Raw genomic sequence first — 26549 nt, forward strand, 5'->3', positions numbered from 1 at the left:
GAATCAAGAGGCGACGTCTTGTGTGCATGAAACACCACCGTCGCCTCCTCAAGTGCTCGCCCGCCCGTCGAAAATGCGCGAAATCGGTAAATCACAGCTTTGCTTCCTAGTACTTGTACACGCTGTCATGGCGGATCAACGAGAAAACAGAAAAGTAAATAGTCGGGCGTCGGTAGTCTTCCGCCACGACAGAAAGAGGATATAGTGTAGTTGTGTCACTGTACACACGGTCGAACTTCGTCTTGCCGAGTGAACAGGAAGTACAGTGTCTGGCTGAGTCGTAGGTAGACAGGAGAGCATCTCTCTCTCTCTCTCTCTCTCTCTCTCTCTCTCTCTCTCTCTCTCTCTCGCCTCGGAGTCAATCAAGTAGGTCGAATTGCGAACAATGGGTACTGGCAACGCGAGAAGAGCACTCCAGACTGTCTCCCAAAAGGACCCCGTCGCCCTTTTTCTTCCTCTTAGGATTGGGTAGCCTGAGCCAGTGTCGACGCGTTGCGGTTATTCCAGTTCTCGGACCGCGCCCGATAGCCACTACCACCACGTCCCCGGCCGGATGATGCACGCTCTGGGCGTTCAGACGTTGACGTCGTGGCCGTGTCTCCAGGATCTCGGCCCCCGCTGCCGCCGCCGCGTTGGCCACCCCGTGAGGCGTGTCGTCCGCCACGGCCCTGTCGCTTTGGGTTACTTCTATTTCGGGGTCCAAAAGGTGCCAAGACCGTCTTGGCCTCACCCATACCGGGCGCGCAGATGCGGTACACGCTCTTGTGGTTGAGCGTCTCCCAGGCGAACCGTACCGATTCCGACGACACAGCATCGACGCGGTGCTTGACCTGCAGCGGGTGCCAGTTGGGCTCGACCGCTCGCGACGGCCACAGCGCCCGCGGCGCAACGTTGGGCAGGCTGACCTGCGGGAGTGACCCCATCTCCTGTTCGTCAAAGCACTCCTCGGCCATCTCCTTGGTCGTCATGTTGCTGCTCTCGCTGGTCGAGGAACCTGTCGGGGACAGGGCCGGCAACGAGACCGTGGCCGACAGGTTAGTATGAGCATCAAAGGCAGATTTGCTCGATGAGTCGACCGTTGTCGGCTTGGCCGGCGCCCCGGAGTTGCGGACCAGACTGTTAATCTTTTCCTGCCAGTTCTCCTGCTTGCGGATTTCGTGTGGTTTCTGCACGCTACCGCCGTAGTTCACCCCACGGCTAGACAGTGGAGCAGCCGCCACGGGGACGGCAGGGCGAGGCACCGTAGCCACCGCCGCGGCGAATGAGGCAGGGCGCGAGGGTGCAATGGGAGCGGGCGGCTGTTGAGTGGGCTGGATTCTCGCTGCCATCGCCGGGGGCAGTTTCACGACAGGCCGGGCTGGGGGGAGGGCAACGTGAGGACGCCCCGCATCACCGTCGTACGCGGGGTGGTCGTCCATCGTCGGAGGAGGCGGTGTGGGGGACTTGGACCTCGAGGGAAGTTGAGTTTCTTCTTGTCGGATATCCCGAGATTCGTGGGGGAAGAAGCGCGAGCCAGCACGTGGTTGGGCGCCGGGCTGGCCGCCGGGTGCAACGGTGCCCGCAGGACCGACAAGGGAACGACGGTTGTTGTAACCCCCATCTGGACCTTGGTGCTGGCGGTAATCCTGCCGCTGTGAGGGCTGCTCCCTGGACGGGACATGGACAGTGGTCAAGGCTTCAGCCGCAGCTCGTTTTCCATCCTGTCCGACGTTGACGCCGCGCCAGGTGTCTCTCACCGGTTGATGAGCTTCGTTGGTGTTGACGCCCTGGCTCTCCAGGATTGCCTTGTGTTCGCCCAGCTGCTGCAATTTCCGTTCGCGAATAGCACGGTCGTCGGCGGCGATATCCGCCGTAGCCCAAAGATTGCGACGTGCAGGGGAAGCCTGGGCCTGGTTGGGGCCTGGACGACTGCCGGCCGGCGGTCCAATGGGCGGGAGGCGACCAGGCGGCGGGTCTGCTCGTTGGGTCTGATTCTGCGATATGCTACGGGGCGGCCCAATGGGTGTCGGCCTGGCCGTCAAGCTCGCCGGCTCCGTCGGCTGTGAGCCAGCTAGATGACCAATGTCGGCGTTGAATGTGCCGTTACCCAGAGACCGATCGTTCCCGGGGGCAGCCCAGACATTCCTGGATCCCGAGTGCGCGCTGCCCCCTCCCCAGGAAGCAAGACGCTCCGCGGGCTGAGGAGCCGCATCGGGCCAGGATGCTGCAGGCTGCGCGCCGGGCGGCGGGCTCGGCCGTTGGGGTTGCGATGCTTTCCCAGGCCGTTTGGGGTCACTAGCTTGCGCCTCGGCCTTGGCTGGCGAGACATCCCGCTTGTTGGGCGAGGTGGCAGGCGGGTGCGGCTGGGCGCGCTCGGCTGCGGCAGCAGCCAGATCTTCCTTGGAGAAGATGCCAGCAGGAGGGCCATCGCGCTTGTAGGTAGCCTCCTTTGGCTCCTCCTTCTTGCTGCTCTTGCGTTCGGGGGGCGGACCCATGGCCTCGAGCTTCAGACGGATACGCTCCTGCTTGGCCGCCTCTTCACGGGCCTCCTCCTCCAGTCTGCGCTTGATAGCCAGTTCTCGGCGCTCCCGCATCAGCTTCTTTTGGAGCTCAATGTCATCCTCCAGCTGGGCCGCCGGCGGGACATCGTGCACCGGCAACTGCGGCACCGCATGCGTCTGGGCGGGTGAAGGGCGGGCCTGCCAGGGCTGCGCTGGTTGGGAGCGCGCGGGCGAGGGTTGGCCGGGGCCGGTCATGCTCTGCTGGCCATCGAGGGACGGCGTGTCGCTGGGCCTGGGTAGGCGCTGCAGAAAACCGGCGCTGACACCACTGACGTTGGATGACGTGCGGCGGCGACCGTAGGGCATGGCGTCGTGGCTCGTTCTGCTCGTCTGGAAGGCAGCGGAGGGTTCGGCGGGGCCCTGTTGCTCATGTAGCGAAGGGCGCTGGAGGAGGTGGGGTTGGCGATGGGCCGGATCATGTCGCGAGCCTCTGCGGTCATGTACGGGTTCGTATCTGCCCGACTGCGAGTTGAACAGCTCGCGGTTGCCGCCAGCTCCCGGCTGGCCGTCGCGCCACGGTGCTCTGGTGAAGTCGTCGGCGGCAATCTCTTTGGCGGGCGGTGGGCCGCTGTTGGCAAACGAAGGGTCTCGGGGAGGGTAGCCACGGGTCGGCGGGGGTGGCTGTTGCTGATGAAGTGGCAGATCCATCAACACAGGCGAGGCCTTTTCGATGGGCGGTAGAGGTGCCCAAGGGGACTTGACGGGCGTGGGGGGCGCGGGAGCCTTGGCAACTAGCGTGGGCTTCTCTGGCGCGCCCTTGAGAACAAGGCTCTTGCCAGACGCGAGCACACCAGCCTTGACCGATGGCGAGGCTCGAGCACTTCCGGTCGTGGCACCAGTCGTGGGCGCGGGTGCGGGCGCCGGCGCGGGCGTCGGCACGGGCGCAGGCGACTTGGGCTTCTCGGCCTGACCCAGGCTCTTGGGTGGTCCAGACGAAGAGCTCGAGGCGGCGGGAGGAGGTAGTTGCGAGGAAGTGGCGAGAACGGCGGCAGGAGCAGCGAGGGGCGGATTATCGTCAACTTGGGGCAGGGTGATCTTGGTCCCGTCGGTCCACGTTATGGTGTCGGGCGCCCATTCTTCGTCGTCGTCGATGTCGGCCCAATTGGACTGGCCCTTGTCGTCCTCGGGTCGAAGGCGGTCTGCCATGTGAATGCCGTATTTGCTCATCAGCTCCTCGTCCGACAGTTTCTTGGGTTCGGGGACGGGCACAGCTGCAGTCGCGATTGCGTGTCAGTCGAGGTCCGCGTCTCACAGTCAGGGCAGGGGGTCAGGGCAGGTCAGTTCAAGCAAGGCTTACGTCGGTTCTTGTTCCAGACGGAGCTGGCGTCCGGGGCGGGCGGGGCCTTGCCGTTGGTGGTGAGGGTCTTGGTCGAGCCGCCCAGGCTGGAGCCCGACTTGGCCACGAGCTTCAGTTTGGAGCCGGAGGAACCTGGGGCGGCAGAGGGCACGGCTGGGGCAACCGAGGGCGATGTGGACTCGGAACGGGAGGTGGCGTTTGCGGCATTCTTTGCACCGAGAAAGGTCCTGTTGACCGAGACGGACTTGAAGCCCGAGGGCTTCTTGGCCGTCGAGGAGGAGCGCGCATGGCCGTCGGGCAGGAGCTTGACCCGGGAGGCAGATGCTTCGGTATCCGAGCCGCCGCTCACGCTGACCTCGGCCGAGTGGACCAGATCGTCGACGATGTCGGCGATCTGCCTGTTCTTGTCCGTGTCGGGGGCATTGTAGGCGGCGGTGCCGTTCACAGCGGGCGGCGCGCTGGCCGAGTCGGCATGTTGAGGTTCGGGATCGGCGGGCGTAGCAGTCTGAGGCTGAGAAAGTTAGACGGGTCGGGCTGGCTGGCCTGGGGGAGGGGAGGGCTCGCAGGGGAAAGCAGGGCAGGAGGCAGGGGACGTACGAGCGAAGCTTCGGTTATAGAGACATCTACAGGCTTCTCACCGGTGGCCTCAGTAGCCATCATCCACTCTGACGGTGCGTCGATTCGGGGTGGCGTGGGGGCAATCAAGCCGGCGGTCGGTGGCTGGGGGGGGATGCGACGCGGGTGCGGTGGGATGCGACGGGGTGATGATCCAAGGTCGCCGGAGGAGGTGGCAGTTGAGGCGCTGCCGATGGACGATGAAGACGGGGCGGGTTCAGATCAGGACGTCGGTCGGTCTGTCTGTCTGGGTGATGGGGGTTGAGATGGTGTGTGGTGTGGTATGTACGTGGTGTGTCGTCGTCGTCGTGGTCCCGTCGCAGTGTTCACTTCCAAACTTTCAGCACCCTGGTCGGCCGCTAGCGAATCAGCGGCCTCGGGCTAGCGGGTGGGGCCTCTCTGCCACAGCAGCAAAGTACCTAGGCCCCGGGGGGACTTAGTACGGTGCGTAACTAGTACTCGGAGAGGCTTAACTTAAGAGTGCCCCCCAAGGGCCCAGTCCGGCCTGCGCCGAGACCCAGGACATCAAGACACTGGACACGGCCCTTTCTGTGGTGACAGACAACCTTCCAGGTTGGGAGGAAGACAGGCACGCAGGTCGGCGGCAAGTCAAGAAATATTTGGGCCAGGTTGATTAAGCTACATACCTATGTACCCATGTGAGCACCCATATTCACATACCTCACCCGGGGCAGGGTAGACGACCCGAACGGCACGGCAGAGAGGAATGGATGCCCCAGGTCCAGTGGAAGCTGCAAAGCATACTATCAAAGGCGATTGCCACGGCCTGGTATTGAGCCAGACAAGAGAAAGGTACAAAGACGTTATTTAAGAAGAAATCAAAATCAAAATCAAAGGGAGGCATGTCATTAGGCGCATCAGTACCTAGCTATGTAAGTTTCCTACGTGGATGGGAAATAAAACATGCACTGCGAGACGCCTGTACTGCCGCGAATCTACATTATCCCCTCCCTATCGGCTGTTCTTGTCATCTTTATCTGCAGCTTCCAGGCTCCCGGCCAGCGCTGAGATCAGACCTGGTCGGGTGCAACGCTGGCCTCAGCCAAGTCTCACGGTGATATCGTTCGTTCAGTATCCAGTTCCGATAGATCACGGCATGTTGAGCTGCAGGCCCCAAGCAACTGGGCCGATGGTGAGCATGTGAGACAAATAAGCACTCGGGTATGTAACGGTAAGACTATCCCAGAGCTACACTGCAATCCACCTTCCATATATGCCTAATTACTCATTGGATCACCTGGGGCAAGTAGGTCCGCATAGAGGCGGTGTTTTCCACTTGGCAAGACCACAAATGGTCACCAGCCCTTACGAGTCTTAAATGCCACGGGCTCAAATTTTTATACTTGATTCATGAATTTGATGGACCGAGCTGCGATGCAGGGAGGAGCAAAGAGATACGTTCAAGGAGGAGGAAGGAAATAACTAAAAATAAGACGCAGTGTGGTCATGTCAATGAATCGTCTCCCATGTCCGCCACATTGGACGGAGGACATCCTCCTTAATTATCCAGCTTTGTCCCAGCACACACTCCACTGATTCTACATTATAATGCGTATGTGGTTTTGCTGCTCGAATTTCTTGCCACAGTTATGCTTGGTCGAATACGACACTTCTGTTAGTATCGATCCCCGCAGCGCTTCGGTAGGCGACAAATATAATAATTTTATATTAAAGCCATATTCGATGTATATTCCCTAGCCCACCCCAACCGAGCAAATCATGCCACTATCGGCTCGGGTATTGATCAGCCTTACAAATAGGGACCACCTTTGTTCCACTTGAAGGCTGCTTTCAGCCACCAGGAGGATATCGTCTATTCAAAAACTAAACACGGTAGTGGATGAACAAAGTATGTCCGGCCAAACGGCCCACCCGCCCGGGCCCCGACCCACTATCAAGAAGGGAAAGGAGAGCAGAACAGAAAGAAAGAAAAAAAAAACCCCCAGAGAGATCAAGATGAACAAGTAAGATGTTTGGTGTGTTTTCTGGTGTACATGGACTTACTTGAAGAATCACATCACGCACTGCACAGTAGATTTACCAGACCGCTAGGCTCTTCACTTGATATAATTATCTACAAAGACCATGGCTGATATATGAAACTTGCTGGTACCACGGCCGCTAGAGCTTATTGCAATTTTTTCAGGGATTGTTCAAAACTCAATATCTTTGTGGACGACGATATTTTCGTTGCCGATCAGTTCAAGGGATTTCCCCCCATCGAACGAGCCAGGTAGGGTCAAAATTGCCTCCCTGACCCCTTGACCACGGAAAAATTCCAGAACTGCCGCCCACGACGAGAACCAAAACTGCTCCATTGCCACGATGGTGGTCCAGTCGGCAGTGTTGAAAGGTGTGCCGGCGAAGAATGATCCCACGTCGTCGGGAGTTACCGTACGATTCAGCACGTATCGTAAAAGAGAGGTTCCAGCACCCTTCTCCTCAAGAGCGAGAGCTCTAGCTCGCAAGTCACGCAAATAATCCTCGCCTTCGCTGTATTGGGCAGATTTGGCCAAGAAGCGCACGAGGAGCACCCCATGTCTTCGATTCTCATATGAGACGGGATCGAAGTTGAGGTCTAAAAATGGCTGGCTGAGAATTCCAATCGTGTCTTCTTCGTCGACGAAAACGTGAGTCCCAGCCGTGGCTTTGTATTGAGGATGCTGGAAAGAGCCCCAGAGGGCGCCCAGGGAGGTCCAACCCAAGGTGGTGCAGCAATCCCACGACGAGTGAATCCCGATTTGAGCCCCCTTCTTTTCTGACTGAGGGAATGCGACCACCTGTGTGTAGTTCCGTAATGCTGGCACAGCCGCCGCAACCTCGTTCGTCATCTTAGCGTGTTTTCCCGTGTACTCATCCATGAACTTCTCATCTGACCAACCCTCGAGTCTTCTGGCAAGCAAGGACATCTTAATGGGCCCCTTTTCTCGGAGATAGGATCTCGGCACATGGGGTAGAACTGGGAGAAGCAGGTGACTGTCATACTGGCCACCGAAATGAACGACGTGCGTACCACTATTGACGGTTTCCGGATGGCGTGCGATTGGTGCCATCTTCGGATATGCATTTTCGCGGTAGTCATGCCCAGAGATAACCAGATGGAGGCGCTCCCCCCGACGGAGCCGGCACGAAGTCGGCTGGATCTCGATTTCCACGGGAACCACCTCTCCTGGCTTGAGCGGCGGTAAATCTCGCTGGTGTGTGTGATAAGGCTGCCACGGCTTTGATTTCTTTTCATCCAACTCGCGTCGGGATACCCGTAGCCAGCCGAATGCAATGGGCCCCGTATCTACGATAGTAAGCCACGGAAAGAATACCTCGTTGCCGTTGGAATCTGTCTTCCGCAATGTTATAAATAGATCCATATTTTCGGCGCCCTTAGCCTCCACCCAGAGCTTTAGTTTGGCATGCCCAACAAATTCAAGAGGTTGGACGATGGGGAGATCCAGGGACAGTTCATCTTCCCTGGCGTCGTACGAGATTGAACTTGCTATCGGCGTAGCGATACGGCTCAGTCCTCTCGAAGCTACGGGGAAAAACTTGGTGTACTGTGTCTCCGGGAGCGGGAACCTGTCGGCAAAGCGCCATTCTCCAACATAGTATCGCTCACGTACCACATACCTGACGGGTGGCCAAAATTGGACCTCGGTCTGCTTACCCATGAGGTAGGTATCCAGGAATGCTTTCTGTCGCAGTAGTGATTCCTCTGTCACAGACCACTCCCATCCGCAACTTTTGGTCAGCCGGTCGCGTTTACTTCCACACTCCAAAGCCCTCGGGCACTCTAAACTTACTTCTGATGCTGGTGAAGCTCGAGGTATTTCACTTTCGAACGTATGCCGTAGTAGCCGTTAATAGTGCCTCTTGTGTGGATACCGTGATCGCCCCAGCTGCATATGATGTAGGCCGGACACTCGATCTTATCCAGCGCCACGACCTTACTTTGCCAGTACTCGTCAAAGTAGGCGTGGTTAGATGGGCCGTCCATAGGATCCTCCACCATTCCACGGCCCCAATTGAAGAAGAATGGATACCTGCGGATAGTCAATCCAACATAGTGAGACAGCTTGTTACCAGTGCCATTGGCACACCAGGATTCCCGTTATTTTCGAAGCTTACAATGTATTGAACTGAATCTCCGGAATGCCACCTTTCCGAGCCATCTCCCGATAAATGTCCGTCATACCATCGATAGGTATAATCGCCTGCATTTGGCCAAATTAGTCACTGGGTGGAAGATGGAGCTCGACGAGCAGGTAGAACTCACTGCCAGGGATGGCGGCTTCTCCGCGGCAGTGAGCCACTGGAGCATCGCGTATCCGCTTGAGCCGTAGAGTGCAACTTTCCCATTTGACCACCCTTGAACAGAGAGCCATTCAACCATGTCGTATCCTGGTTTTTACTTAGTAGATAATCTGTCACAAAAACTTCCAAACATACCATCCATCCCTACGTCTCTGGAGTAGTAGCTTTTGTTGCCATCTGACTGGTACGAACCTCTGCCATCAATACTGGCAACGGCGTAACCCCTAGGACACCACCATCCAGCATCGGCTGCTTCAAACAAGTAGTCCTTGGTCACTCGGGATGGGTCTAGGCCGGCAGCTGCTGGAAATATTGAGATGTCCGTCCCCCCGTCTTTTCCGTACACGGAATAGTTAAATATGACAGGCAACTTCGTTGTGGCCCAGCTCTCGTGCCGCGAAATATTACCGTAAACAAGAACCCCGTCACGCAGGCGGATAGGCACATCAAGTTCTTTGATAAGGCCGCCCTCCGTAATGATCCTTGGCGACGCATCCTTGGCCCCCTGTATCTTAGGATCCCAAGCTGTATATCATGTCAAGTTACCATGGCATTGAACGAAGCGTTTACTGTAAGAAGGAAATAGATCTTACCTCTGATAAACTTGCCCAACCGACGTGTCTCAGACTGCGCAGCCTCGAGTGCAGCAATGCTCGACATGGTCTATTCATTCACGATTTCTAGGTTGATGACCCCCAACAGTCGAGGTGTAGTGCAGTACACTTCGTAGGGCAATGGACGGGGGTTGAGGAAGTACGGATCGCTGTCCTGGGCACAAGGGAATATACAGCGCGTGGGACAAGCCTCACGCCGGGGTCTACAAGCCGAGTGATTGTGCCGAGCGGATTTGACGATTCGTGTCAAACATTACAAATAGCTTGTACCGAAAGATTTGCTCTGATCCATGTTTAAAAGCCCGACCCGCGCGGTATGGCACCGGTGTTACATCGAAACCCAGCTTTCATGGTAACAGCTTTGCTACTGCCGCTTAGTCAAATTCTGGTCGATGTTCCTTCAGCCTGATATGCGTGTCGGTTAGCTTTGTGGTGGCCATTCAGTCTATTTTCCCACATGGTACCACTACTCGAAGTTTGATGAATGATGAGAAGTACTTCTTATCGTTGGAGAATGACGCATGGGGGCGCCATGCCACATCCTGGTAAAGAACTTCAGCTTTAGATGGTTACACATAGTCACCTCCTTTTGGTCTCAGTATCGATGCGGCCACTATTCGGGGGCTGGGGTGGGGGAAAGGGGGAAGAGGGACTTAATACGCCAGGGCATGCCCGTACCGTACCCAACATTATAACACCGTCGCAGTAGCAGTACAGGCAGTGGTATAGACATTTATTTCAATTTGCACATAGAGCTGTCCACGAGACCGAGTGGCTCGCCTATCCCTGGCTACCCAAATATGATACTTGGAAGAAAATTGAACACGCAGGACTATACTTTGTGATAAGTTGTCTATAACTTCATTTGGCGAGAGTCCCTTGTGCGCTCTCCTTTATTTCTAGCAAACCTGGAAGTGCGTTAGATTTCCGAGCAGCATATACCAGGCAGTATGTACCGAGTACAGTCCCGAGGTGGCGTTATTTGTAATGTGTTTCGTCGTGATGTCGCGGGCCCAGCAGGCCCATTATGCGGATTTACCAAGGCCGCTTACTTAAGTGATCGCCTAGGTTGCGGGGGATCCCGCGGGTGTGACGCTTTGGGTGGGCCCCGTGGAATGATGCTCCCAAGGGCACCCTGTCCGTGGCACGTCGGACGGTGGGGGAAGCCCACTAGCGAGCAGGGCAGCAAGTGCATAACAAGAGCCTTCGGCTTTGTTATGTGGGATATCAAGTCGGTTCCTCGTCATTGCGGTAGATATTTATCTCTGTACCCAACGACGAACATTCCCCTGGCCACTCGAGACCATCTCACCCAGGAGCTGATTCTCCTGAGCCACCCTGCCCCTATTCTCACCTAGGGAACACCGAGAGTCCTCGACCCATAATGGCTACTCCATTGAACCTCACGAACAAAATCGTCGTGATTACCGGCGCGGCTCGGGGAATTGGAGAGGCCTCGGCGAAGGAATATTCAAGACAAGGAGCACGAGTCGCCCTCCTAGACATTCGAATGGAGCCCCAACGGGCAATCGTAGCCCAGATCCAAAGTGAAGGGTACTCAGCTTGGGCTTTCAAATGTGATGTCTCCAATGACACGGAAGTGGCAGCCGTCGCGAAGGCGGTGGTTGAACAAGTCGGTGTGCCCGACATTGTGGTCAATAATGCCGTTACGGTACAGACAGGTTCTGCCCAAGACGCCGACATCGAGAGCGTCCGGAGGCAGTGGGACATCAATGTCCTAGGGTACCTGCGTGTTGCCAGGGCTTTCCTGCCAGATATGAAAAAGCGCGGCAGCGGCGTGATTGCAAATACAGCTTCGCCCAACGGCCTTGCTCCCCCGCCAATGGTCGCTGGCAATATGTTGGCATATTGTCTCTCCAAGGCCAGCATCATCTCCCTTAGCCAATGCCTGGCTGTATCACTACAAAACACTGGCGTCAAAGTGTGTGTGCTCATCCCAGACGTGGCTTATACGGAATCGGTTGAAGAGCTTCAAGGAACCGCTTCTCCGGAGTTCACTCAGGGTTTTAGACACTTTATCCGGACGAGTAGTGTACCAGCAGAATCTGCGGCCAAGAGACTTGTAGAAGGCGTAAAGACACAGAAATTCTTCGTCAACGGCTTTTTCAATGGCTACGAGCAGTCCTTGTTGGCTTGGATCAATGGCGGGCTGGACCCAACGGTTGACTGGATAACAGAGACCCAGAAGACGTTGGCCTAGTCCATGTGAAGATCTATAGTATCGTGAGTATAGAGTCAGGAACATAAGGTTCTAGAATTCCCACCTTTTTTAAGCATGACTTCCTTGCAGTCGAGTCTTCATGTCAATTGACCTTGTCAACATCCTAAGCTCGCCTCGTGCAAGGGATCTGTCCGATGAGCGTCTCCCGTTCCGTGTTGCCGTACACACATGACTCTGGCCATGCTTTTGGTTTCAATGTAACAACAACAACGATGCTGTCGAACCCCGCATACGATGAGTAAGCGGAGGAATGAGAACTGTGAGCCACCCTTGCTTGTTTGTGTGCCGGTCGATGGTGCTTTTGAAAAGTGCAACTCCCGTATGACCGATATCTCCTCCAGGTCTGCCCTCGGCTATTATACCCGGTCTTGTCGTCTCTGAGCTTGAGGCCTATTTATTTCAGGAGGGCTCAAAAGTCGGCGGTTTTATCTCAAAAGGCTTCAACCGGTTCACATTGCTAACTTCCCCATCCGGCTCATCGTCACTCCTTGAGGATTCCATGCACATCCTAGCTAGCCATCGTGACAACACAATGGCAGACTTCACAAAAATTGGTTACCTGACACAGGATCATGACAACGAGTGGGACATTATCGTCGTTGGCTCTGGCCACAATGGGCTAACTGCCGCGGCCTACCTGGCCAAAGCAGGCAAGCGTGTGCTGGTACTGGAACGCCAATATTATGCTGGCGGTGGCGTAGCGAGCCTCGAGATGGCTGAGCCAGGGTTCAAAAGCGAGAGACACAGTGCCATCCACAGCCTTATTCAAGGGAACCCTTTGATCCTGAATGACGAGCTTGACCTTTTGTCTCATTTCGGGCTGCAATACCGCGAACTGCACCCAACCTACGCGATCATTTTTGAAAACGGCGCGCTCGTCCTGTACAGGGACAGGGAGAAGACGATGGCGGAGATAAGAAAGATCGCACCAGAAGAGGCCGCAAACTACGATCGGCTGATGTCAGTCTCTGTCGGGATCGTGGATCTCCTAATGCCCAGCATGTACGAACCGCCAGCAGACATGACCGCCGCCATCGCGGCGAGCCCATATGCGGCCGAAATCCAAGCCGCTGCTGCTAGTAGTCCCATGGATATCGTACAAAAATACTTCAAAGACGAAACGATTACAGTGGCTCTACTTCGCTATATCACCGAGATTCAGCTTGCTCACCCGACGACCAAGGGAACGGGGTTGCTAGCCTACGTAGCTCTTGGAGCACTCGAAAAGTTTGGTCAGTGGGTGCCAGAGGGCGGCGGGACAGCTTTTACCAACTCTGTCATCAAGTGCATAGAGGCGCACGGCGGGGAGGTGCGGTTGAACACAGAGGTCACCCGGATCATCACGGAGAACGGCCGGGCTGTCGGGGTTGGCACTCGTCGAGGGCAACTACGTGCCAAAGACGGCGTTGTTGCCCAAATCCACCCCCACAACCTCGGCCATATGGTCAAAGGTCTAGATGCCCAGATCATCTCGGATGCTGAGAAGACAAAGATTAGCGAGTTCACTTTGTTCGTGATCCACGCTGCTTTGGAAAGACCACTCGACTTCAATGCTGGCGGTGCAGCGAACTACACCATCATGAACACCGTCTGTCCGAACAGCCTAGAAGAGCTGATCACAAGTTATGACACGATGGCTCGGGGTGAGCTGCCTGAAAACATCATGATTGGGGCATCAACCATTTCCTTGGGCGACCCTACGCGTGCGCCGGCGGGGAAGGCGTTGCTTCATGCTGTAGTCATGGTGCGCCCCAGGCTCCCTGGCAAGGAGTTCGAGGCCTGGGAAGAAGTCAAGGAAGACTATGTCCAGAGGATCTTCCACTATCTCACCCGCTTTGTAAAGAACCTCACCCCGGAGCTCGTCCGGTCCTACGTGGTCGTAACCCCCGCAGACCACATGAATGACAGTCCTAGTTTTCGCATGGGTGACATATGTGGCATTAGCATGGGGGGCGATCAGTTGGGTTTGAACCGGCCGACGCCTGCTCTTGCTCAGTACCGAGTCCCTGGCCTCGCTGGTCTATACCTCTGTGGTCCCTTTATGCATCCCGGTGGGGGGGTCTGGGGTGGAGGTCGTCCGGTGGCGCGGCGTGTTATGGAGGACTTGGGTCTAGATTTCGATGCTGAGTTTGTGAAGAAGTCTTCTCGACTGTGAGTCCCTTGCAGTCTGAACATGTACCTCTCGCCGTATTGAATGAGATATATTCGCCCCTTAATCCACGATTGATCTATCTCCAGATAGACGGGACAGAAGTGTTGCCTTGCTATGGCCCAAGACGTACAGGTAGGGAAATATTCCATGTGGGCCCCTGATGTGTGTGCAGGGGTTCTGTAACAAGTCTTCCACGGTTGTCCAAAGTCCATAAGGGCGACAACAGGTTTCTTGCTGCAATGGTGGATAATGAGCACCCTTTGGCAGGTCAAATTAAGAATCCGTAAAAGCCAGCCAAGTTCGCGAAATCGCAAACGACATGCAAGGTTTGCAGCTTGAGGGGTTTGGGATAGTATCTTTTGTGTGAGGTTTCTTGTATATTATTACCTTGCAAAGCAATAGACAGGGGTCTGATCTCTTATAGAGGCCCCAGTAAGCGTGATATGAATCAGGTAACTATGCTAAGCCATGTAGGCGGGTTCTCAGGACGCCCAGAGTTCATACTCATTGGATCACAGCTAACCTCCGGAACTGGGAGAGTTTTCGTGTGCATTGTCCGTCACACTGGTGGACGAGCGGGAGCACGGGCATCCATCATTGGGATCGGATTCGCGATGAGGGGTCACGCGAGTCGCGAAGGCCGAGTTCTTGGGCCCTATACCTCTCTGGGTTCCAAGCCAAGCCGGGACCCCGCGTTGGGGGAGCCAGCCCGTAACTGCAATTCCCCGTAGATGCAGATCCCTGGAGATAGCCTGGCGCAGGCTTGTGGGGCCGTGACGGCTCCCTCTGGATCTACTGTGGTACCAACGTCGACGCGGCAGTTATAGTTAGGACCCCTGTCGTCGGAGCGCGGAGGACTGAGAATATTGTGTGTTCCGCTGACTAACAACGGGAGTGCTGCCGAAGACACAGTCAATCCATCATGAAAAACTTCTCCAGCATTCTCCTTTCGCTATCCCGCAAGTCCTGCTTCACAGCCATGGCGACCCCTAAGAAGCTCAAAGTTGCGGTCTTGGGCCCATCAGGCCAATGTGGCCAGAGTGTGGTCAACGAGCTTCTATCTCGCAACCATGATGTTGTCGGACTATCTCGCAACCCACCAAAAACTTGGACCTCAACAACCAACACTGGCTCCTACACAGCCGAATCTGTTGATGTTTTCGATGACTCAAGCCTTGCCCGAGCCTTTTCGAAGGGCTATGATGCTATAGTATGCTCGTACGCACCGCCCCTCGGCGACTTTTCGAAATTGTACCAGCTTGGTGTCGAGGGCCATGCAAAGATCAAGACAGCTCTGCTTGCCTCTGACCACAAGGGGCCTTTCGTGGTAATTGGTATGGCTCGCAGGAAACGCAACACCGCCTTCGGCCTTGTTCTGCCGGTTAAGCTGACCTTGGAATAGGGGGCGCTGGGTCGCTTCACTGCGCCGACAGACGTCAGCTGGTCGACCAGCCGGACTTTGCCTTTGGCTGGTGGTAAGATAGTCACTGGGAGCTGGACAGATATCATTGGGCACTGATGCATTCATAGGTACACCTGGCCAAGCCAACACGTTGAGTATATGCGTGTGCGTGCCTCAGACCATGGCGCGTCTTTCTTCTCGCGGTTCATAGGGGGCTTTGCTTGGGCCAGACAAACCGTGGAGAAGACTGGCTGTAAGAATACCCGGAAGAGGTCAACAATACTACACATGGTTTGCTAATGGTTGCATACGTCGCAGTGCTTTCTACAGTTCTGCGTCCTTTCGCACGGCTGTATTTGCGATGGGCTAAGAAATTCCTAACCAGCAACGAAACCATCTCGCTCATTACACAGTCCAGAATTGCTCTTCGCCTGTGGCAAGGCGTTACGGAAAAGCCGTGGACGTTCTTGTCACCACCAGGCCAACTTCGCGACAAAGGTGCGAGATAACCTGCCATCTACTCAGACGATAAAGTGCCTTAAAGACTGACAACCATGGGAACTGAGCAGGAGTCAGAACCGGACAGTACCGTGTGTACGTCGATACCGCAGAGGACCCTGCAGTGGAAGCCACTGAGCGAGGAATATACAACGAAGATATGGCGGTTGCAATTGTTGACGAGGTTGAAAAGAACCAGCTGAATTGGAAGCACTGGACTTGTACTGGGCCGATTGACTTGGGAAGATGGTAAACAAGTACCTAAGTTACCGAAGTGGGTGAAATACAGAGAGGGAGGGATTTTGTCGCGGCGCCAGAACTGAATGCAAATTATAGTTACAGATTTATAACATTATTAATTTTATAACGGCTTTATAAATACTATTTAATTAAAGCTTTATTATTAACGTTAAAATCAAATTATTATAATAATATTAAATATAAATTTTAAATAAATTAAATTAAATTAATTAAAAACAATATAATAAATTTAATTATTTAAATATATTAAAAAAATTTAAAATTTAATTTTAATTTAAAAAATTATTTAATTTATTTAATTAATTAAATAAAATTTATATTTAAAAATATATGTTCATTAATTTAAAAAATATAATTAATTAATATATTAATCTTATGGTTTTTAACTTAAATAATAAAGATTTAATTTAATTAATTAAGTTTAAAGAATTATAATATTAATAAAGTAAAAAGAAGTAAAAATATTTAATAAAATTATAATATTATTAAAAATTAAAATAATATATTTTATATATTCTTTATTTAATTAATTAATTATATTAACGTTATATTACTTTAAATTTTAATAAATATAAACATTTAAAGTATATAATAATTAAAGTTGTTTTAAAATTAAAATAACCGTTATTTTATATAAATTAAAATATTAATTATTACGAATTTTAAAAAATCTTTTTTTCCGACGTTAATTAATTTTTATTAATTAAATTAAAATAAATATTCAAAATATTCGTTAAAGCTTTTATTAAATTATAAATAAAGGTTTATATTATTTTATTTAAAGGTTTATTATATATTTAATAATATTAGATATAATAAAAAAATATACGGTTAAATTACCGTAAATAAATTTAAAATTATTAATTTTTTTATATATTTATAATACATCCTTTAAAATAATTAATTAAATATAATTAATTAAATTCAAATAAAATAAACAACGTGTTTATAAAAATAAATAATTAAATTTTAAAACGATTTAACATTTAAAATATTAAAAATTTAATTGTTTTTTTAAAAAAATAAAATGTAAAATTTTATTATAAAACTTATCGGTACTTTTTTCGAAAAGATAAATCGAAAAAGTTAATATTAATTATAATAAAAATATTGGTTTTTATTTAATAAATTAATAAATTAATAATTAAATATTTTAATAATTTACTTTTAATTTTTTTGTTTTATTTATTTATTATAATTTTAAATATATAATTTTATAATATTTAAAATAATTTTAAAGACAATATCTTTTAATAAAAATAAAATATTTTTTAATATATTTATTTAAAGTTAATGAATAAATAATAATGAATTATATTATATAATATAATTCTATTTAACGTTTTTTATTATAATATATTAATAATAAAGTACGTTGAAATCAATTTATTTTTAAAAATATAAATATTTTCGTTTTCCTCGGGTTTTAATTTAAAAGACTCTTTAAATTTATTAAAGGTTAAAATATTAAAATTATAAAAGTTTTTTTTTTAAAAATAAAAATAAAATCCGATTATAAATTAAAGTTTAATTTAAAAGATTTTTTCCGTATTTTAAATAAATATAAATAAAAATGAAATATATATAAATCGTAAAAATAAATTAAATAATAATAATATATATTAATTAAAGTAATTAAATATTAAATATTAAATATATAATAAAAAAAGAAATTAATTATAAAAAATCGTAATTTATATAAAATAAATCGGTATAAAATATTATCCGAATGAATTAAAATTAAATTCTTTATTTAAAATTTAAAAATTACGTAATTTAATTTAATTAATTCTTAATTATAAAATAAAAATTAAAAATTTAAAAATTTAAAACCGGATTTAAAATTAAATAAATTAATATAATAAATTTAATTAATTATTTTTAAATACCGTGTATTATTTATATTAATAGTAAAATGAAGGGTAAAAATTAAAATTTACGGTATTTATTTTATAATTAAATTTAAATTTTTTAAATTTATTAAAATTAATGTTTTATAATTTATTATATATTTATTATTACTATTATTATTATTATATTTTTATTTTATAATTTATAAATTTAAAGATTAAAAGTAATTTATTTTATTAACATTTATTTAAAAAAATTATATTAATTAGTTTATTAATAATTTAAGTTTTATAACTTTAAAAATTATCATTTTATTTATATAAATCGTTTAATTTTAAATAATTAATAACTTTTTAATTAATTATATTAAAATAAACTTAATTTATATTTTAAAAATTTAAAAATTAAAAGTAATTTATATTATTAAAATTAATTTAAAAAGAATTATATTAATTAATTTATTAATAATTAAAGGTTTAATAATCTTTTAATTATCTACGTTATAATACGTTTAATTAATGTTTTATAAATTTAAAAATTTAAAGTATTTTATATTATTAAAATTTATTTAAAAAGAGTTATATTAATTAATTAATTAATTAATAAGTAATTAAAGTTTTATAATTTTAAAACTTTATTAATTATTATTATAAATAAATTAATACAAATAGTTATTATATTAATTCATTTTATTTATAAATTATAAACGTTATAATTATAAAAAAACTCTTTTTTCCTTTTTTTAACTTTAAATATTTCGTATATAATACCGTAATAATTATTAAAACTTTATAAATGATTAATTATTAATTTAAATTATTAATTTATAAAGTTTTAATAAACTTTAATAAACTTTAATATTAATAATTAGTATTAATAATTATAATGGTTTTAATTTAATTAATTTATTAAAATATAAATTTATATTTATAATTTATATTTAAACTATCCGAAATTTAAATTAAAATTAAATTAAATTAATTAAGGTTGTGATTAATTAGATTTAATCTATATTTATTTGATTTTGATTTAAATTAATTAAATTTGATTTAATTTTTAAAAATCCTAAATTAAATTTATTAATTTATTATTTAAACTAATTATTTTTTAAAAAATTAAATTAAAATTATTAAATAATAAATCAATTTATAAATAATTTAAATAATTTAATTAAATTAATATAAATTTATATATATTAATTATCAAAGTTTATAAATATAAATATTAAAAAGTTTTATAGATTTATTTATTAAATTTAAATAAATAATAACGTTTTAAAACAATCTTTTTAATTAATTCTTTTTATCGTTATTAAATAACCGATTTTCTTTATTATACCGTTTTTAAATATTTTATATTGATTTTAATTCCCTGATTTTTAATAACGTTAATTATTTCACCGTTTTTAATAAAAGGCTATTCCTCGATTTAATTATAATATAATTAAAAATAAAAAAAGTCCGTTTTAAAAAAACTAAAATGGTAAAGATTTATAAATATCTTTATATTATTATACTTAAAATTAGATATTTTAATCGATTATTTTTTTAATAATTTAATAGTTTTTTTATAAACTTATTAATATATTAATTAATTAATTAACTTACTTTTTAAGAAATAATAAGTTTTATTATATAAAATTTTATTTTATTTTATATTTAAATTAATTTTTGATTTAAAAATAATTCATCGTTAAAATCGGGTTCCGGTAAACTCTTTAAAACTTAGTTTTTATCGTGTGATTCGTTAAAAGATCCCGTAAATAAATCGTTATTTATTTCCAATTTAATTATATTAAGTAATTAATAAATTAAATTAACTTATTTATTAAATTCCCTTCGAAATAATAATTTAACATCGTTATAAATACCTTTATAATATAATAATAAACGATTATTTTTAAAGTGTGAAAATTTAAATCGAGGATTTAAAATTAAACTTAAAAAGAATAATTTATATTCTTAAATATTATCCCATTTTAATTTTAAAGGGAAATAATAGTTTAGTTTTTTAACTCCATTTTTAATTACATTAATTAAAGGAATTAATAATGGATTTTATAATTAAAAATTTAATAAAAATAAAATTATTTATTAAAGTTAGATGGTTTTAAATTTATTTATAATAATTTAACCGTATATATTTTAATTTATTAAATCTTTAAATAAAATGGTACACACCTCTTTTTATAATTTAATAAAGGGTTTAATAAATACTTTAAATATTCGTTTTAATAAGGTTAATAAAAATCAATCAACGTTAGAAAAAAAAGATCTTTTAAAATTCACGGTGGTCGCTATTCTAATTTATATAAAATAACGGTTGTTTTAATTTTAAAACAATTTTAATCATTTTATACGTTAAATTTTAACGAATATAAAAAGTTAATTATTATAACGTTAATATAATTAAATAGTTAAATAATTAAATAATCAAATAATTAAATAATTAAATAATTAAATAATTAAATAATTAAATAATTAAATAATTAAATAATTAAAAATAATATAAAACATACCGTTTAGAATTTTAATAATATTATAATTTTATTATCGTTTTATTAATCCCATTTATTAATAAACTTTTAATTTCGCGAGTATATTTAATTAATATTATAGTTTTTTAAACTCGATTAATTAAATTTAATTTACTTAAAAAATCTTTATTTTAATAATTTAAATTAAATCCGTATAGTTTAAATTAAAAACTATAAGATTAATATATTAATTAATCGTATTCTCTTTTAAATCGGTTAAAATATACTATTTAATAGGGTTGTTAAATTAGTATTAAGTATTTAATATTAAGTTGAGTATTTACTTAACTTATAAATAAGGCTATGAAATGAATAATGATTTTTAAATATAAATTTAAATATAATTAAATTTATAATTTTAATTTACCGTTTTTTATAAATTAATTAATTTGATTTGATTTTAATTTTGACCTCCGATAAATTAAATATAAATTATAAATATTAATTTATATTTAAATAAATCAAAATAAATAAAATGAATAATTGAAATAAGTAAATTAAATGTTTAAAAATATAAATTTAATTTTAAAAATTTAATTATTATTTATTTCTTTTTATTAATTTTTCATTTAATTTAATCCTTTATTCATAAATTATAAAATAAATTATTTATATTATAATAAATTTGATTTAAATGAATTATTCATGAATTGATTTATTATTCATTGATTTTGATTTGATTTTTTAAAATCAATCAATTTAAATAATAAATTAATGAATTTGATTTAAGATTTTTAAAAATCAAATCAAATTCAATTGAATTAAATCAAAATTAAATGAATATAAATCGAATCAAATCAATCACAACCTTATTTATAAATATTAATATTAAATTTTTAAATACTTAACGATACTCATAAATATTTAAGTATTATTCATTATACTTAATACTTAAAATATAATTAAAATTATATTTATATTTCCCTTTATTTAACGTTAAAGCGTATAAAACCGTTTATTTATAACTATTATAATTATTTAAATAATTAATGTTTTATAAAATATAAAACCTTTTAATTATTTTTAATTATATAATTTAAATTAAAATTAAATTAATTAATATAATATTAAATATAAGTTATTATCGTGGGTATATTTAATATATTTATAAGTATTAATATATATACTCATTAAGTATAAGTATTAAAGGTGAAATAATTAATGAATATTTACTTATATTTAAACTTAATAAGTAATTACTTATACTTATTAAATATATATTTAAAGTTACTTAATTATAACCTTATTATTTAAATATATCTTAATTATAATATTAATAATGTGAGAAATATAACGTATATCTCTTAAAAAATCTAATCGTAATAAATTATAAAATTTATTATATAAGACTTTTAAAAAAGTATCGTTATTTTATATATTATCTCGAGTAATACTATTAAATATTAATAAATTTAAAGGTTAATAAATATTTAAATAATAAAATAAAAATAAAATAAAAGAATTAATATTAATTAAATTAAAATAAATACTTTATAATATTTTCGAGTTTAATTATAAAGTACTCTTTTAACGTTTTAAAAAATTTCTTATATAAATAAACTCCGGTGTGAAATTCCGATAAAGGGTGAGATCCGATTAATTTATAATTTAAATTAAAATTAAAATCGATAAAATAAATAATCACCTTTAAATACAAGGTTTAATTATTAAATTTTTAAGTATCGATAATAAAGGAAAATTTCACATTATTTTTAAAATTAAATTTTAATATTAAATTAAAAGTTAATAATAAATTTGAAAAAGTTAAAGATAAAATGGTTTTAATTTTTTAACGATCGATTTAATATGTATTATTTTAAATAATTAATTAAATATAATTAATTAAATAATTTACTTATATAGATAAGTAATTAAAATTTTAAACGATTTAAAATTTAAAATATTAAAAGGTAAATTGTTTTTAATAATAAAATGTAAAATTTTATTATAAAACTCATCGGTTTCGAATTCGAGAGTTTATAAAGTATTAATTCGTTACCTTTTTCGAAAAGATAAATCGAAAAAGTTAATAATAATTATAATAGGAATATCGGTTTTTATTTAATAAATTAATAAATAATTAAATATTTAAATATTTAAATAACTTACTTTTAATGTTTCCTTCCTTTTTAATTTGTTAATTATACGTTATTTTTAACCACGTAATTTTATAATAAACATTTTAATTAAAAAATCGGTAGTTTTTAATTATAATAATCTATTTTTTTATTAATAGACCTTTAATAAATTAATAAATAATAATAATAAATAGATAAATTATTTATATTATATATTATAATTCCATTCCCCGGTTTTTATTATAATTAATAAGTAATAAAGTACGGGTAAACAATTTACTTTTAAAAATACAAAAATCTTTATCGTCGGGTTTTAATTTAAAAGAATCTTTATTAAAAAGTGAATCTTTAAATTTATTAAAAATTGAATTGGATTAAGATATTAAAATTGTAAAGGTTGTTTCTTTAAAAATAAAAATAGAATCCGAATATAAATTAAAATCCATTTTAAAAAGGCTTTTCCGTATTTTAAATAAGTATAAATAACAAGGTTATAATTAATTTATTTTGGTTTATATTTATTCGATTTTGATTTAATTGAATTAAACTTGATTTGATTTTTAAATCATTTAATTTTTAAAAATCTTAAATTAAATTCATTGATTTATTATTTAAATTAATTAATTTTAAAAAATCAAATCAAAATCAATGAATAATAAATGAATTTATAAATAAATTAAATTCATTATAATATAAACAATTTATTTTATAATTTATAAATAAAGGACTAAATTAAATGATAAATAAATAAAAATAAATAAATAATAATTTAAATTTTAAAATTAAATTTATATTTTTAAACATTTAATTTAATTATTTTAATTATTTATTTTCTTTATTTTCATTTATTTAAATATAAATCAATATTTATGATTTATATTTGATTTATCGGAGGTCCAAATTGAAATTAAATTAAACTAATTGATTTATAAAAAACGGTAAATTAAAATCATGAATTTAATTATATTTAAATTTATATTTAAAAATCATTATTCATTTCACAACCCTAATAAATAAAAATAAAACGCATTTAAATTGTGTAAATAAAAATAAAACACACGTAAATCGTATAAATAAATTAAACAACAATAATACATATTAATTAATTAAAGTAATTAAATATTAAATATTAAATATAAAATAAAAAAGGAAAGGAAATTAATTACGAGGAATCGTAATTTATATAAAATATCGTCCGAATGAAATTAAAATTAAATCCGTTATTTAAAAATTTAAAAATTACGTAATTTAATTTAATTAATTATTATAATTACCGTAATATAAAATCAAACTTAATTTATAATTATAAAACCGGATTTAAAACTCGATAAATTAATATAATAAATTTAATTAATTATTACAATTACCGTAATTTAAAATTAAACTTAATTTTTAATTATAAAACAAGATTTAAAAATTTAACACCGGATTTAAAACCCGATAAATTAATATAATAAATTTAATTAATTGTTTTTAAATACCGTGTATTATTTATACCGGTTTTAAAATAAAGGGTAAAAGTTTAAATTTACGGTATTTATTTTATAAATGGATTTCAATGTTTTAAGTCCGATAATTTAAAATTAACTTTTTATAATTTATTATATAGTTTGTTTTATATATTTACGATGTCTTACCTTTTTAATTTAATTTTAATTTACTTATCTTTTTATTATATATTTATTATTGTTCTTATTATTTTTATTTTATTTATTTTTATTTATTTTTATAAATTAATTAATTTATTTATTAAATATTTAATTTTTATTTTATAAAGTTAAAGATTAAAAGTAATTTATATTATTAAAACTTATTTAAAAAGAATTATATTAATTTATTTATTAACAATTAAAGTTTTACGACTTTAAAAATTATCACTTTATTATTTATATAAATCGCCCACTTTAAAACAATTAATAATTTTTTAATTATTTATATTATAATAACTTTAAATTACGTTTTATAAATTTAAAAATTAAAGGTAATTTATATTATTAAAACTTGATTAAAAAACATTATTAATTAATTTATTAACAATTAAAGTTTTATAATATTAAATTTTTATAAATTAATAATTATTATTTTAAATTACTAATTTATAAAGTTTTAATAAACTTTAATTAAATTTAAAAAAAATTAATTATTAAAAATAATTATAATTCTTTTAATTTAATTAATTTATTTAAATATAAATTAATGTTTATAATTTATATTTAAATCATTTAAAATTAAAATAAAAGTTAAATTAAATTAATTGATTTATAAAAAACCGGTAAATTAAAATTATAAATTTAATTATATTTAAATTTATATTTAAAAATCGTTATTCATTTCATAGTTTTACGTATAAAATTTAAAATTTAATTCTTTTTAAAACGTAATATATTATATTCGTGAAAGATTTAATTAATCACATTTATTAATAATAAATATATTAAATCGACGTTAAAAAAGCGAATTCACGTTACGTTCGCGTTTTATTTAACGGAATTAATTATTATTTAATAAAATAAAAATAACGATAAAGATATTTATTTTTTAAAAGATATTTTTTTAAAAAAATATTCTTTTATAAACGTATTAAAAATATACGGTTTTTATATTATATAAACCTTTATTAAATAAAATATTAAAGAAAAGGTTAAACATTTTACCGCGTATTATAATAATTAACTTTATTTATTTATTATTAAATTAACATTTATTTTAAAAATAAAACGTTAAATATAATTTTAATTTAATAACATAATCGAAATTGAAAAATAAAACGATAATAAATATAAATTTAAAGGTATTTTTTAACGAAGTTAAATTAAAAATTTATTTATTAAAAACTTACCGTTAATAAACCGAATAAATTATTTATATAATTAAAATTACTTCCGCGATAAATAATAACGATTTTAATATATTTATAAAAATAATCGAAATTTAATAATAAAAACTTACGTTATTAAAAAAACGATTTAAAATTACGATTATTAATATTAATTTTATTTAAACGTTATCAAACTTTAACGGTAAATTTAAAAAGATTAACGTCCCCGATTTTTATAATAATAAAAACGATACCGTTATTTTCAAATATTAATATTATTAAATAAAAAATAAATTTATCGTTAACGTTAATTACTTTATTAACGATCTTATAAAATTAATTAAAATTAAATTACGTTTAAAAAACGACACGTTTTTAAATTTTAAATTTTATTTAAAAATAAATTATTTTAATTAAATTAAAACTTCGGAGGTATTTATAAAATATTTATAATAAAAATATTATAATTTAAATTAAAAAAGAGTTAAATACCGCTTTCCGAGAATTATAAATATATAATGAAAATAAAATTATTCGTTTTATTAAAAAGGTTAAATTATTAAAAATATTTTTAAAAAAATTAAATATAAATTAATTATTAAATTTTAATTAATATTTATTAAAATATATATAAATAAAAGTATAACTTTTTATAAATATATTATTTAAATTATTAAAACGTCGTTAAATTTAAAATAAATATACGTTTAAATTTAAAAAATAAATAAAACACCGTTTATTTTATTAAAACGAGTTTTAATTAAAATTTTACGAATTACGATATTACGTGAATTATAAAATATAATATAAATTATAAAATATTACGTATAAATAAAATATAAAATATATTAATAAATAAAAGATAAAATATATTAATAAATTTATTTTTTTTATTTATAATATAAATTAACTTTTTTACGTAAATTTAAAAAGTTTAAAATTTATTATTTTATATATTATTATTTTAACTTTTAATATTTATGTATTATACGAATAAATTTACCGGAAACGCGATTTAATACTTAAAATATTTATTAAAAAAACTTTAAAAGTTAATTAAATAAAACCGATATTTTATTTATAAAAAAGCGGGATATAAAACTTTTTAATACTTAAAAGTTTTTGATAAAAAAACCGACGGAACTTTATTAAAAATTAAATTAATTCGCGTCGCGGTTATTATAAATAAATATAAAAAAATTAATGTAAATTATTTTAAACTTTTAAAAAAGAAAAGAAATTTAAATAAAAAACTTTAAAAAATTAACCTTTTTTTTAAAATTAACATTATTTAAAAATCGTGAATATATTTAAATATT

At 38.1% G+C, this 26549-nt stretch overlaps 5 protein-coding genes across 5 annotated transcripts; 3 read left to right on the plus strand and 2 right to left on the minus strand.

Annotated features, from left to right (window-relative positions):
* Positions 1 to 458: 458 nt before the first annotated feature.
* Positions 459 to 4494, minus strand: JN550_013302 (uncharacterized protein; the record flags this gene model as incomplete). Its single annotated transcript, XM_049311874.1, has 3 exons — positions 459 to 3751; positions 3838 to 4348; positions 4459 to 4494. 3 exons carry the CDS (start codon positions 4492 to 4494, stop codon positions 459 to 461), a joined length of 3840 nt encoding a protein of 1279 aa, XP_049164740.1.
* Positions 4495 to 6626: 2132 nt separating this feature from the next.
* JN550_013303 (uncharacterized protein) lies at positions 6627 to 9438 on the minus strand (the record flags this gene model as incomplete). Its single annotated transcript, XM_049311875.1, has 6 exons — positions 6627 to 8205; positions 8268 to 8507; positions 8593 to 8678; positions 8741 to 8865; positions 8914 to 9303; positions 9372 to 9438. The coding sequence occupies 6 exons, from the start codon at positions 9436 to 9438 to the stop codon at positions 6627 to 6629; spliced, it is 2487 nt and encodes an 828-aa protein (XP_049164741.1).
* A 1338-nt stretch (positions 9439 to 10776) lies between these two features.
* On the plus strand, positions 10777 to 11613 carry JN550_013304 (uncharacterized protein; the record flags this gene model as incomplete). Its single annotated transcript, XM_049311876.1, has 1 exon — positions 10777 to 11613. The coding sequence occupies one exon, from the start codon at positions 10777 to 10779 to the stop codon at positions 11611 to 11613; it is 837 nt and encodes a 278-aa protein (XP_049164742.1).
* A 553-nt stretch (positions 11614 to 12166) lies between these two features.
* On the plus strand, positions 12167 to 13789 carry JN550_013305 (uncharacterized protein; the record flags this gene model as incomplete). The annotated part of the gene is made up of 1 exon (XM_049311877.1): positions 12167 to 13789. One exon carries the CDS (start codon positions 12167 to 12169, stop codon positions 13787 to 13789), a length of 1623 nt encoding a protein of 540 aa, XP_049164743.1.
* A 919-nt stretch (positions 13790 to 14708) lies between these two features.
* JN550_013306 (uncharacterized protein) lies at positions 14709 to 15939 on the plus strand (the record flags this gene model as incomplete). The annotated part of the gene is made up of 5 exons (XM_049311878.1): positions 14709 to 15120; positions 15189 to 15261; positions 15317 to 15441; positions 15507 to 15686; positions 15758 to 15939. 5 exons carry the CDS (start codon positions 14709 to 14711, stop codon positions 15937 to 15939), a joined length of 972 nt encoding a protein of 323 aa, XP_049164744.1.
* Positions 15940 to 26549: the final 10610 nt, after the last annotated feature.

Source organism: Neoarthrinium moseri (assembly GCF_022829205.1).
Source record: "Neoarthrinium moseri strain CBS 164.80 chromosome Unknown scaffold110_Wmoseri_CBS_16480, whole genome shotgun sequence".
NCBI lineage: Eukaryota > Fungi > Ascomycota > Sordariomycetes > Amphisphaeriales > Apiosporaceae > Neoarthrinium > Neoarthrinium moseri.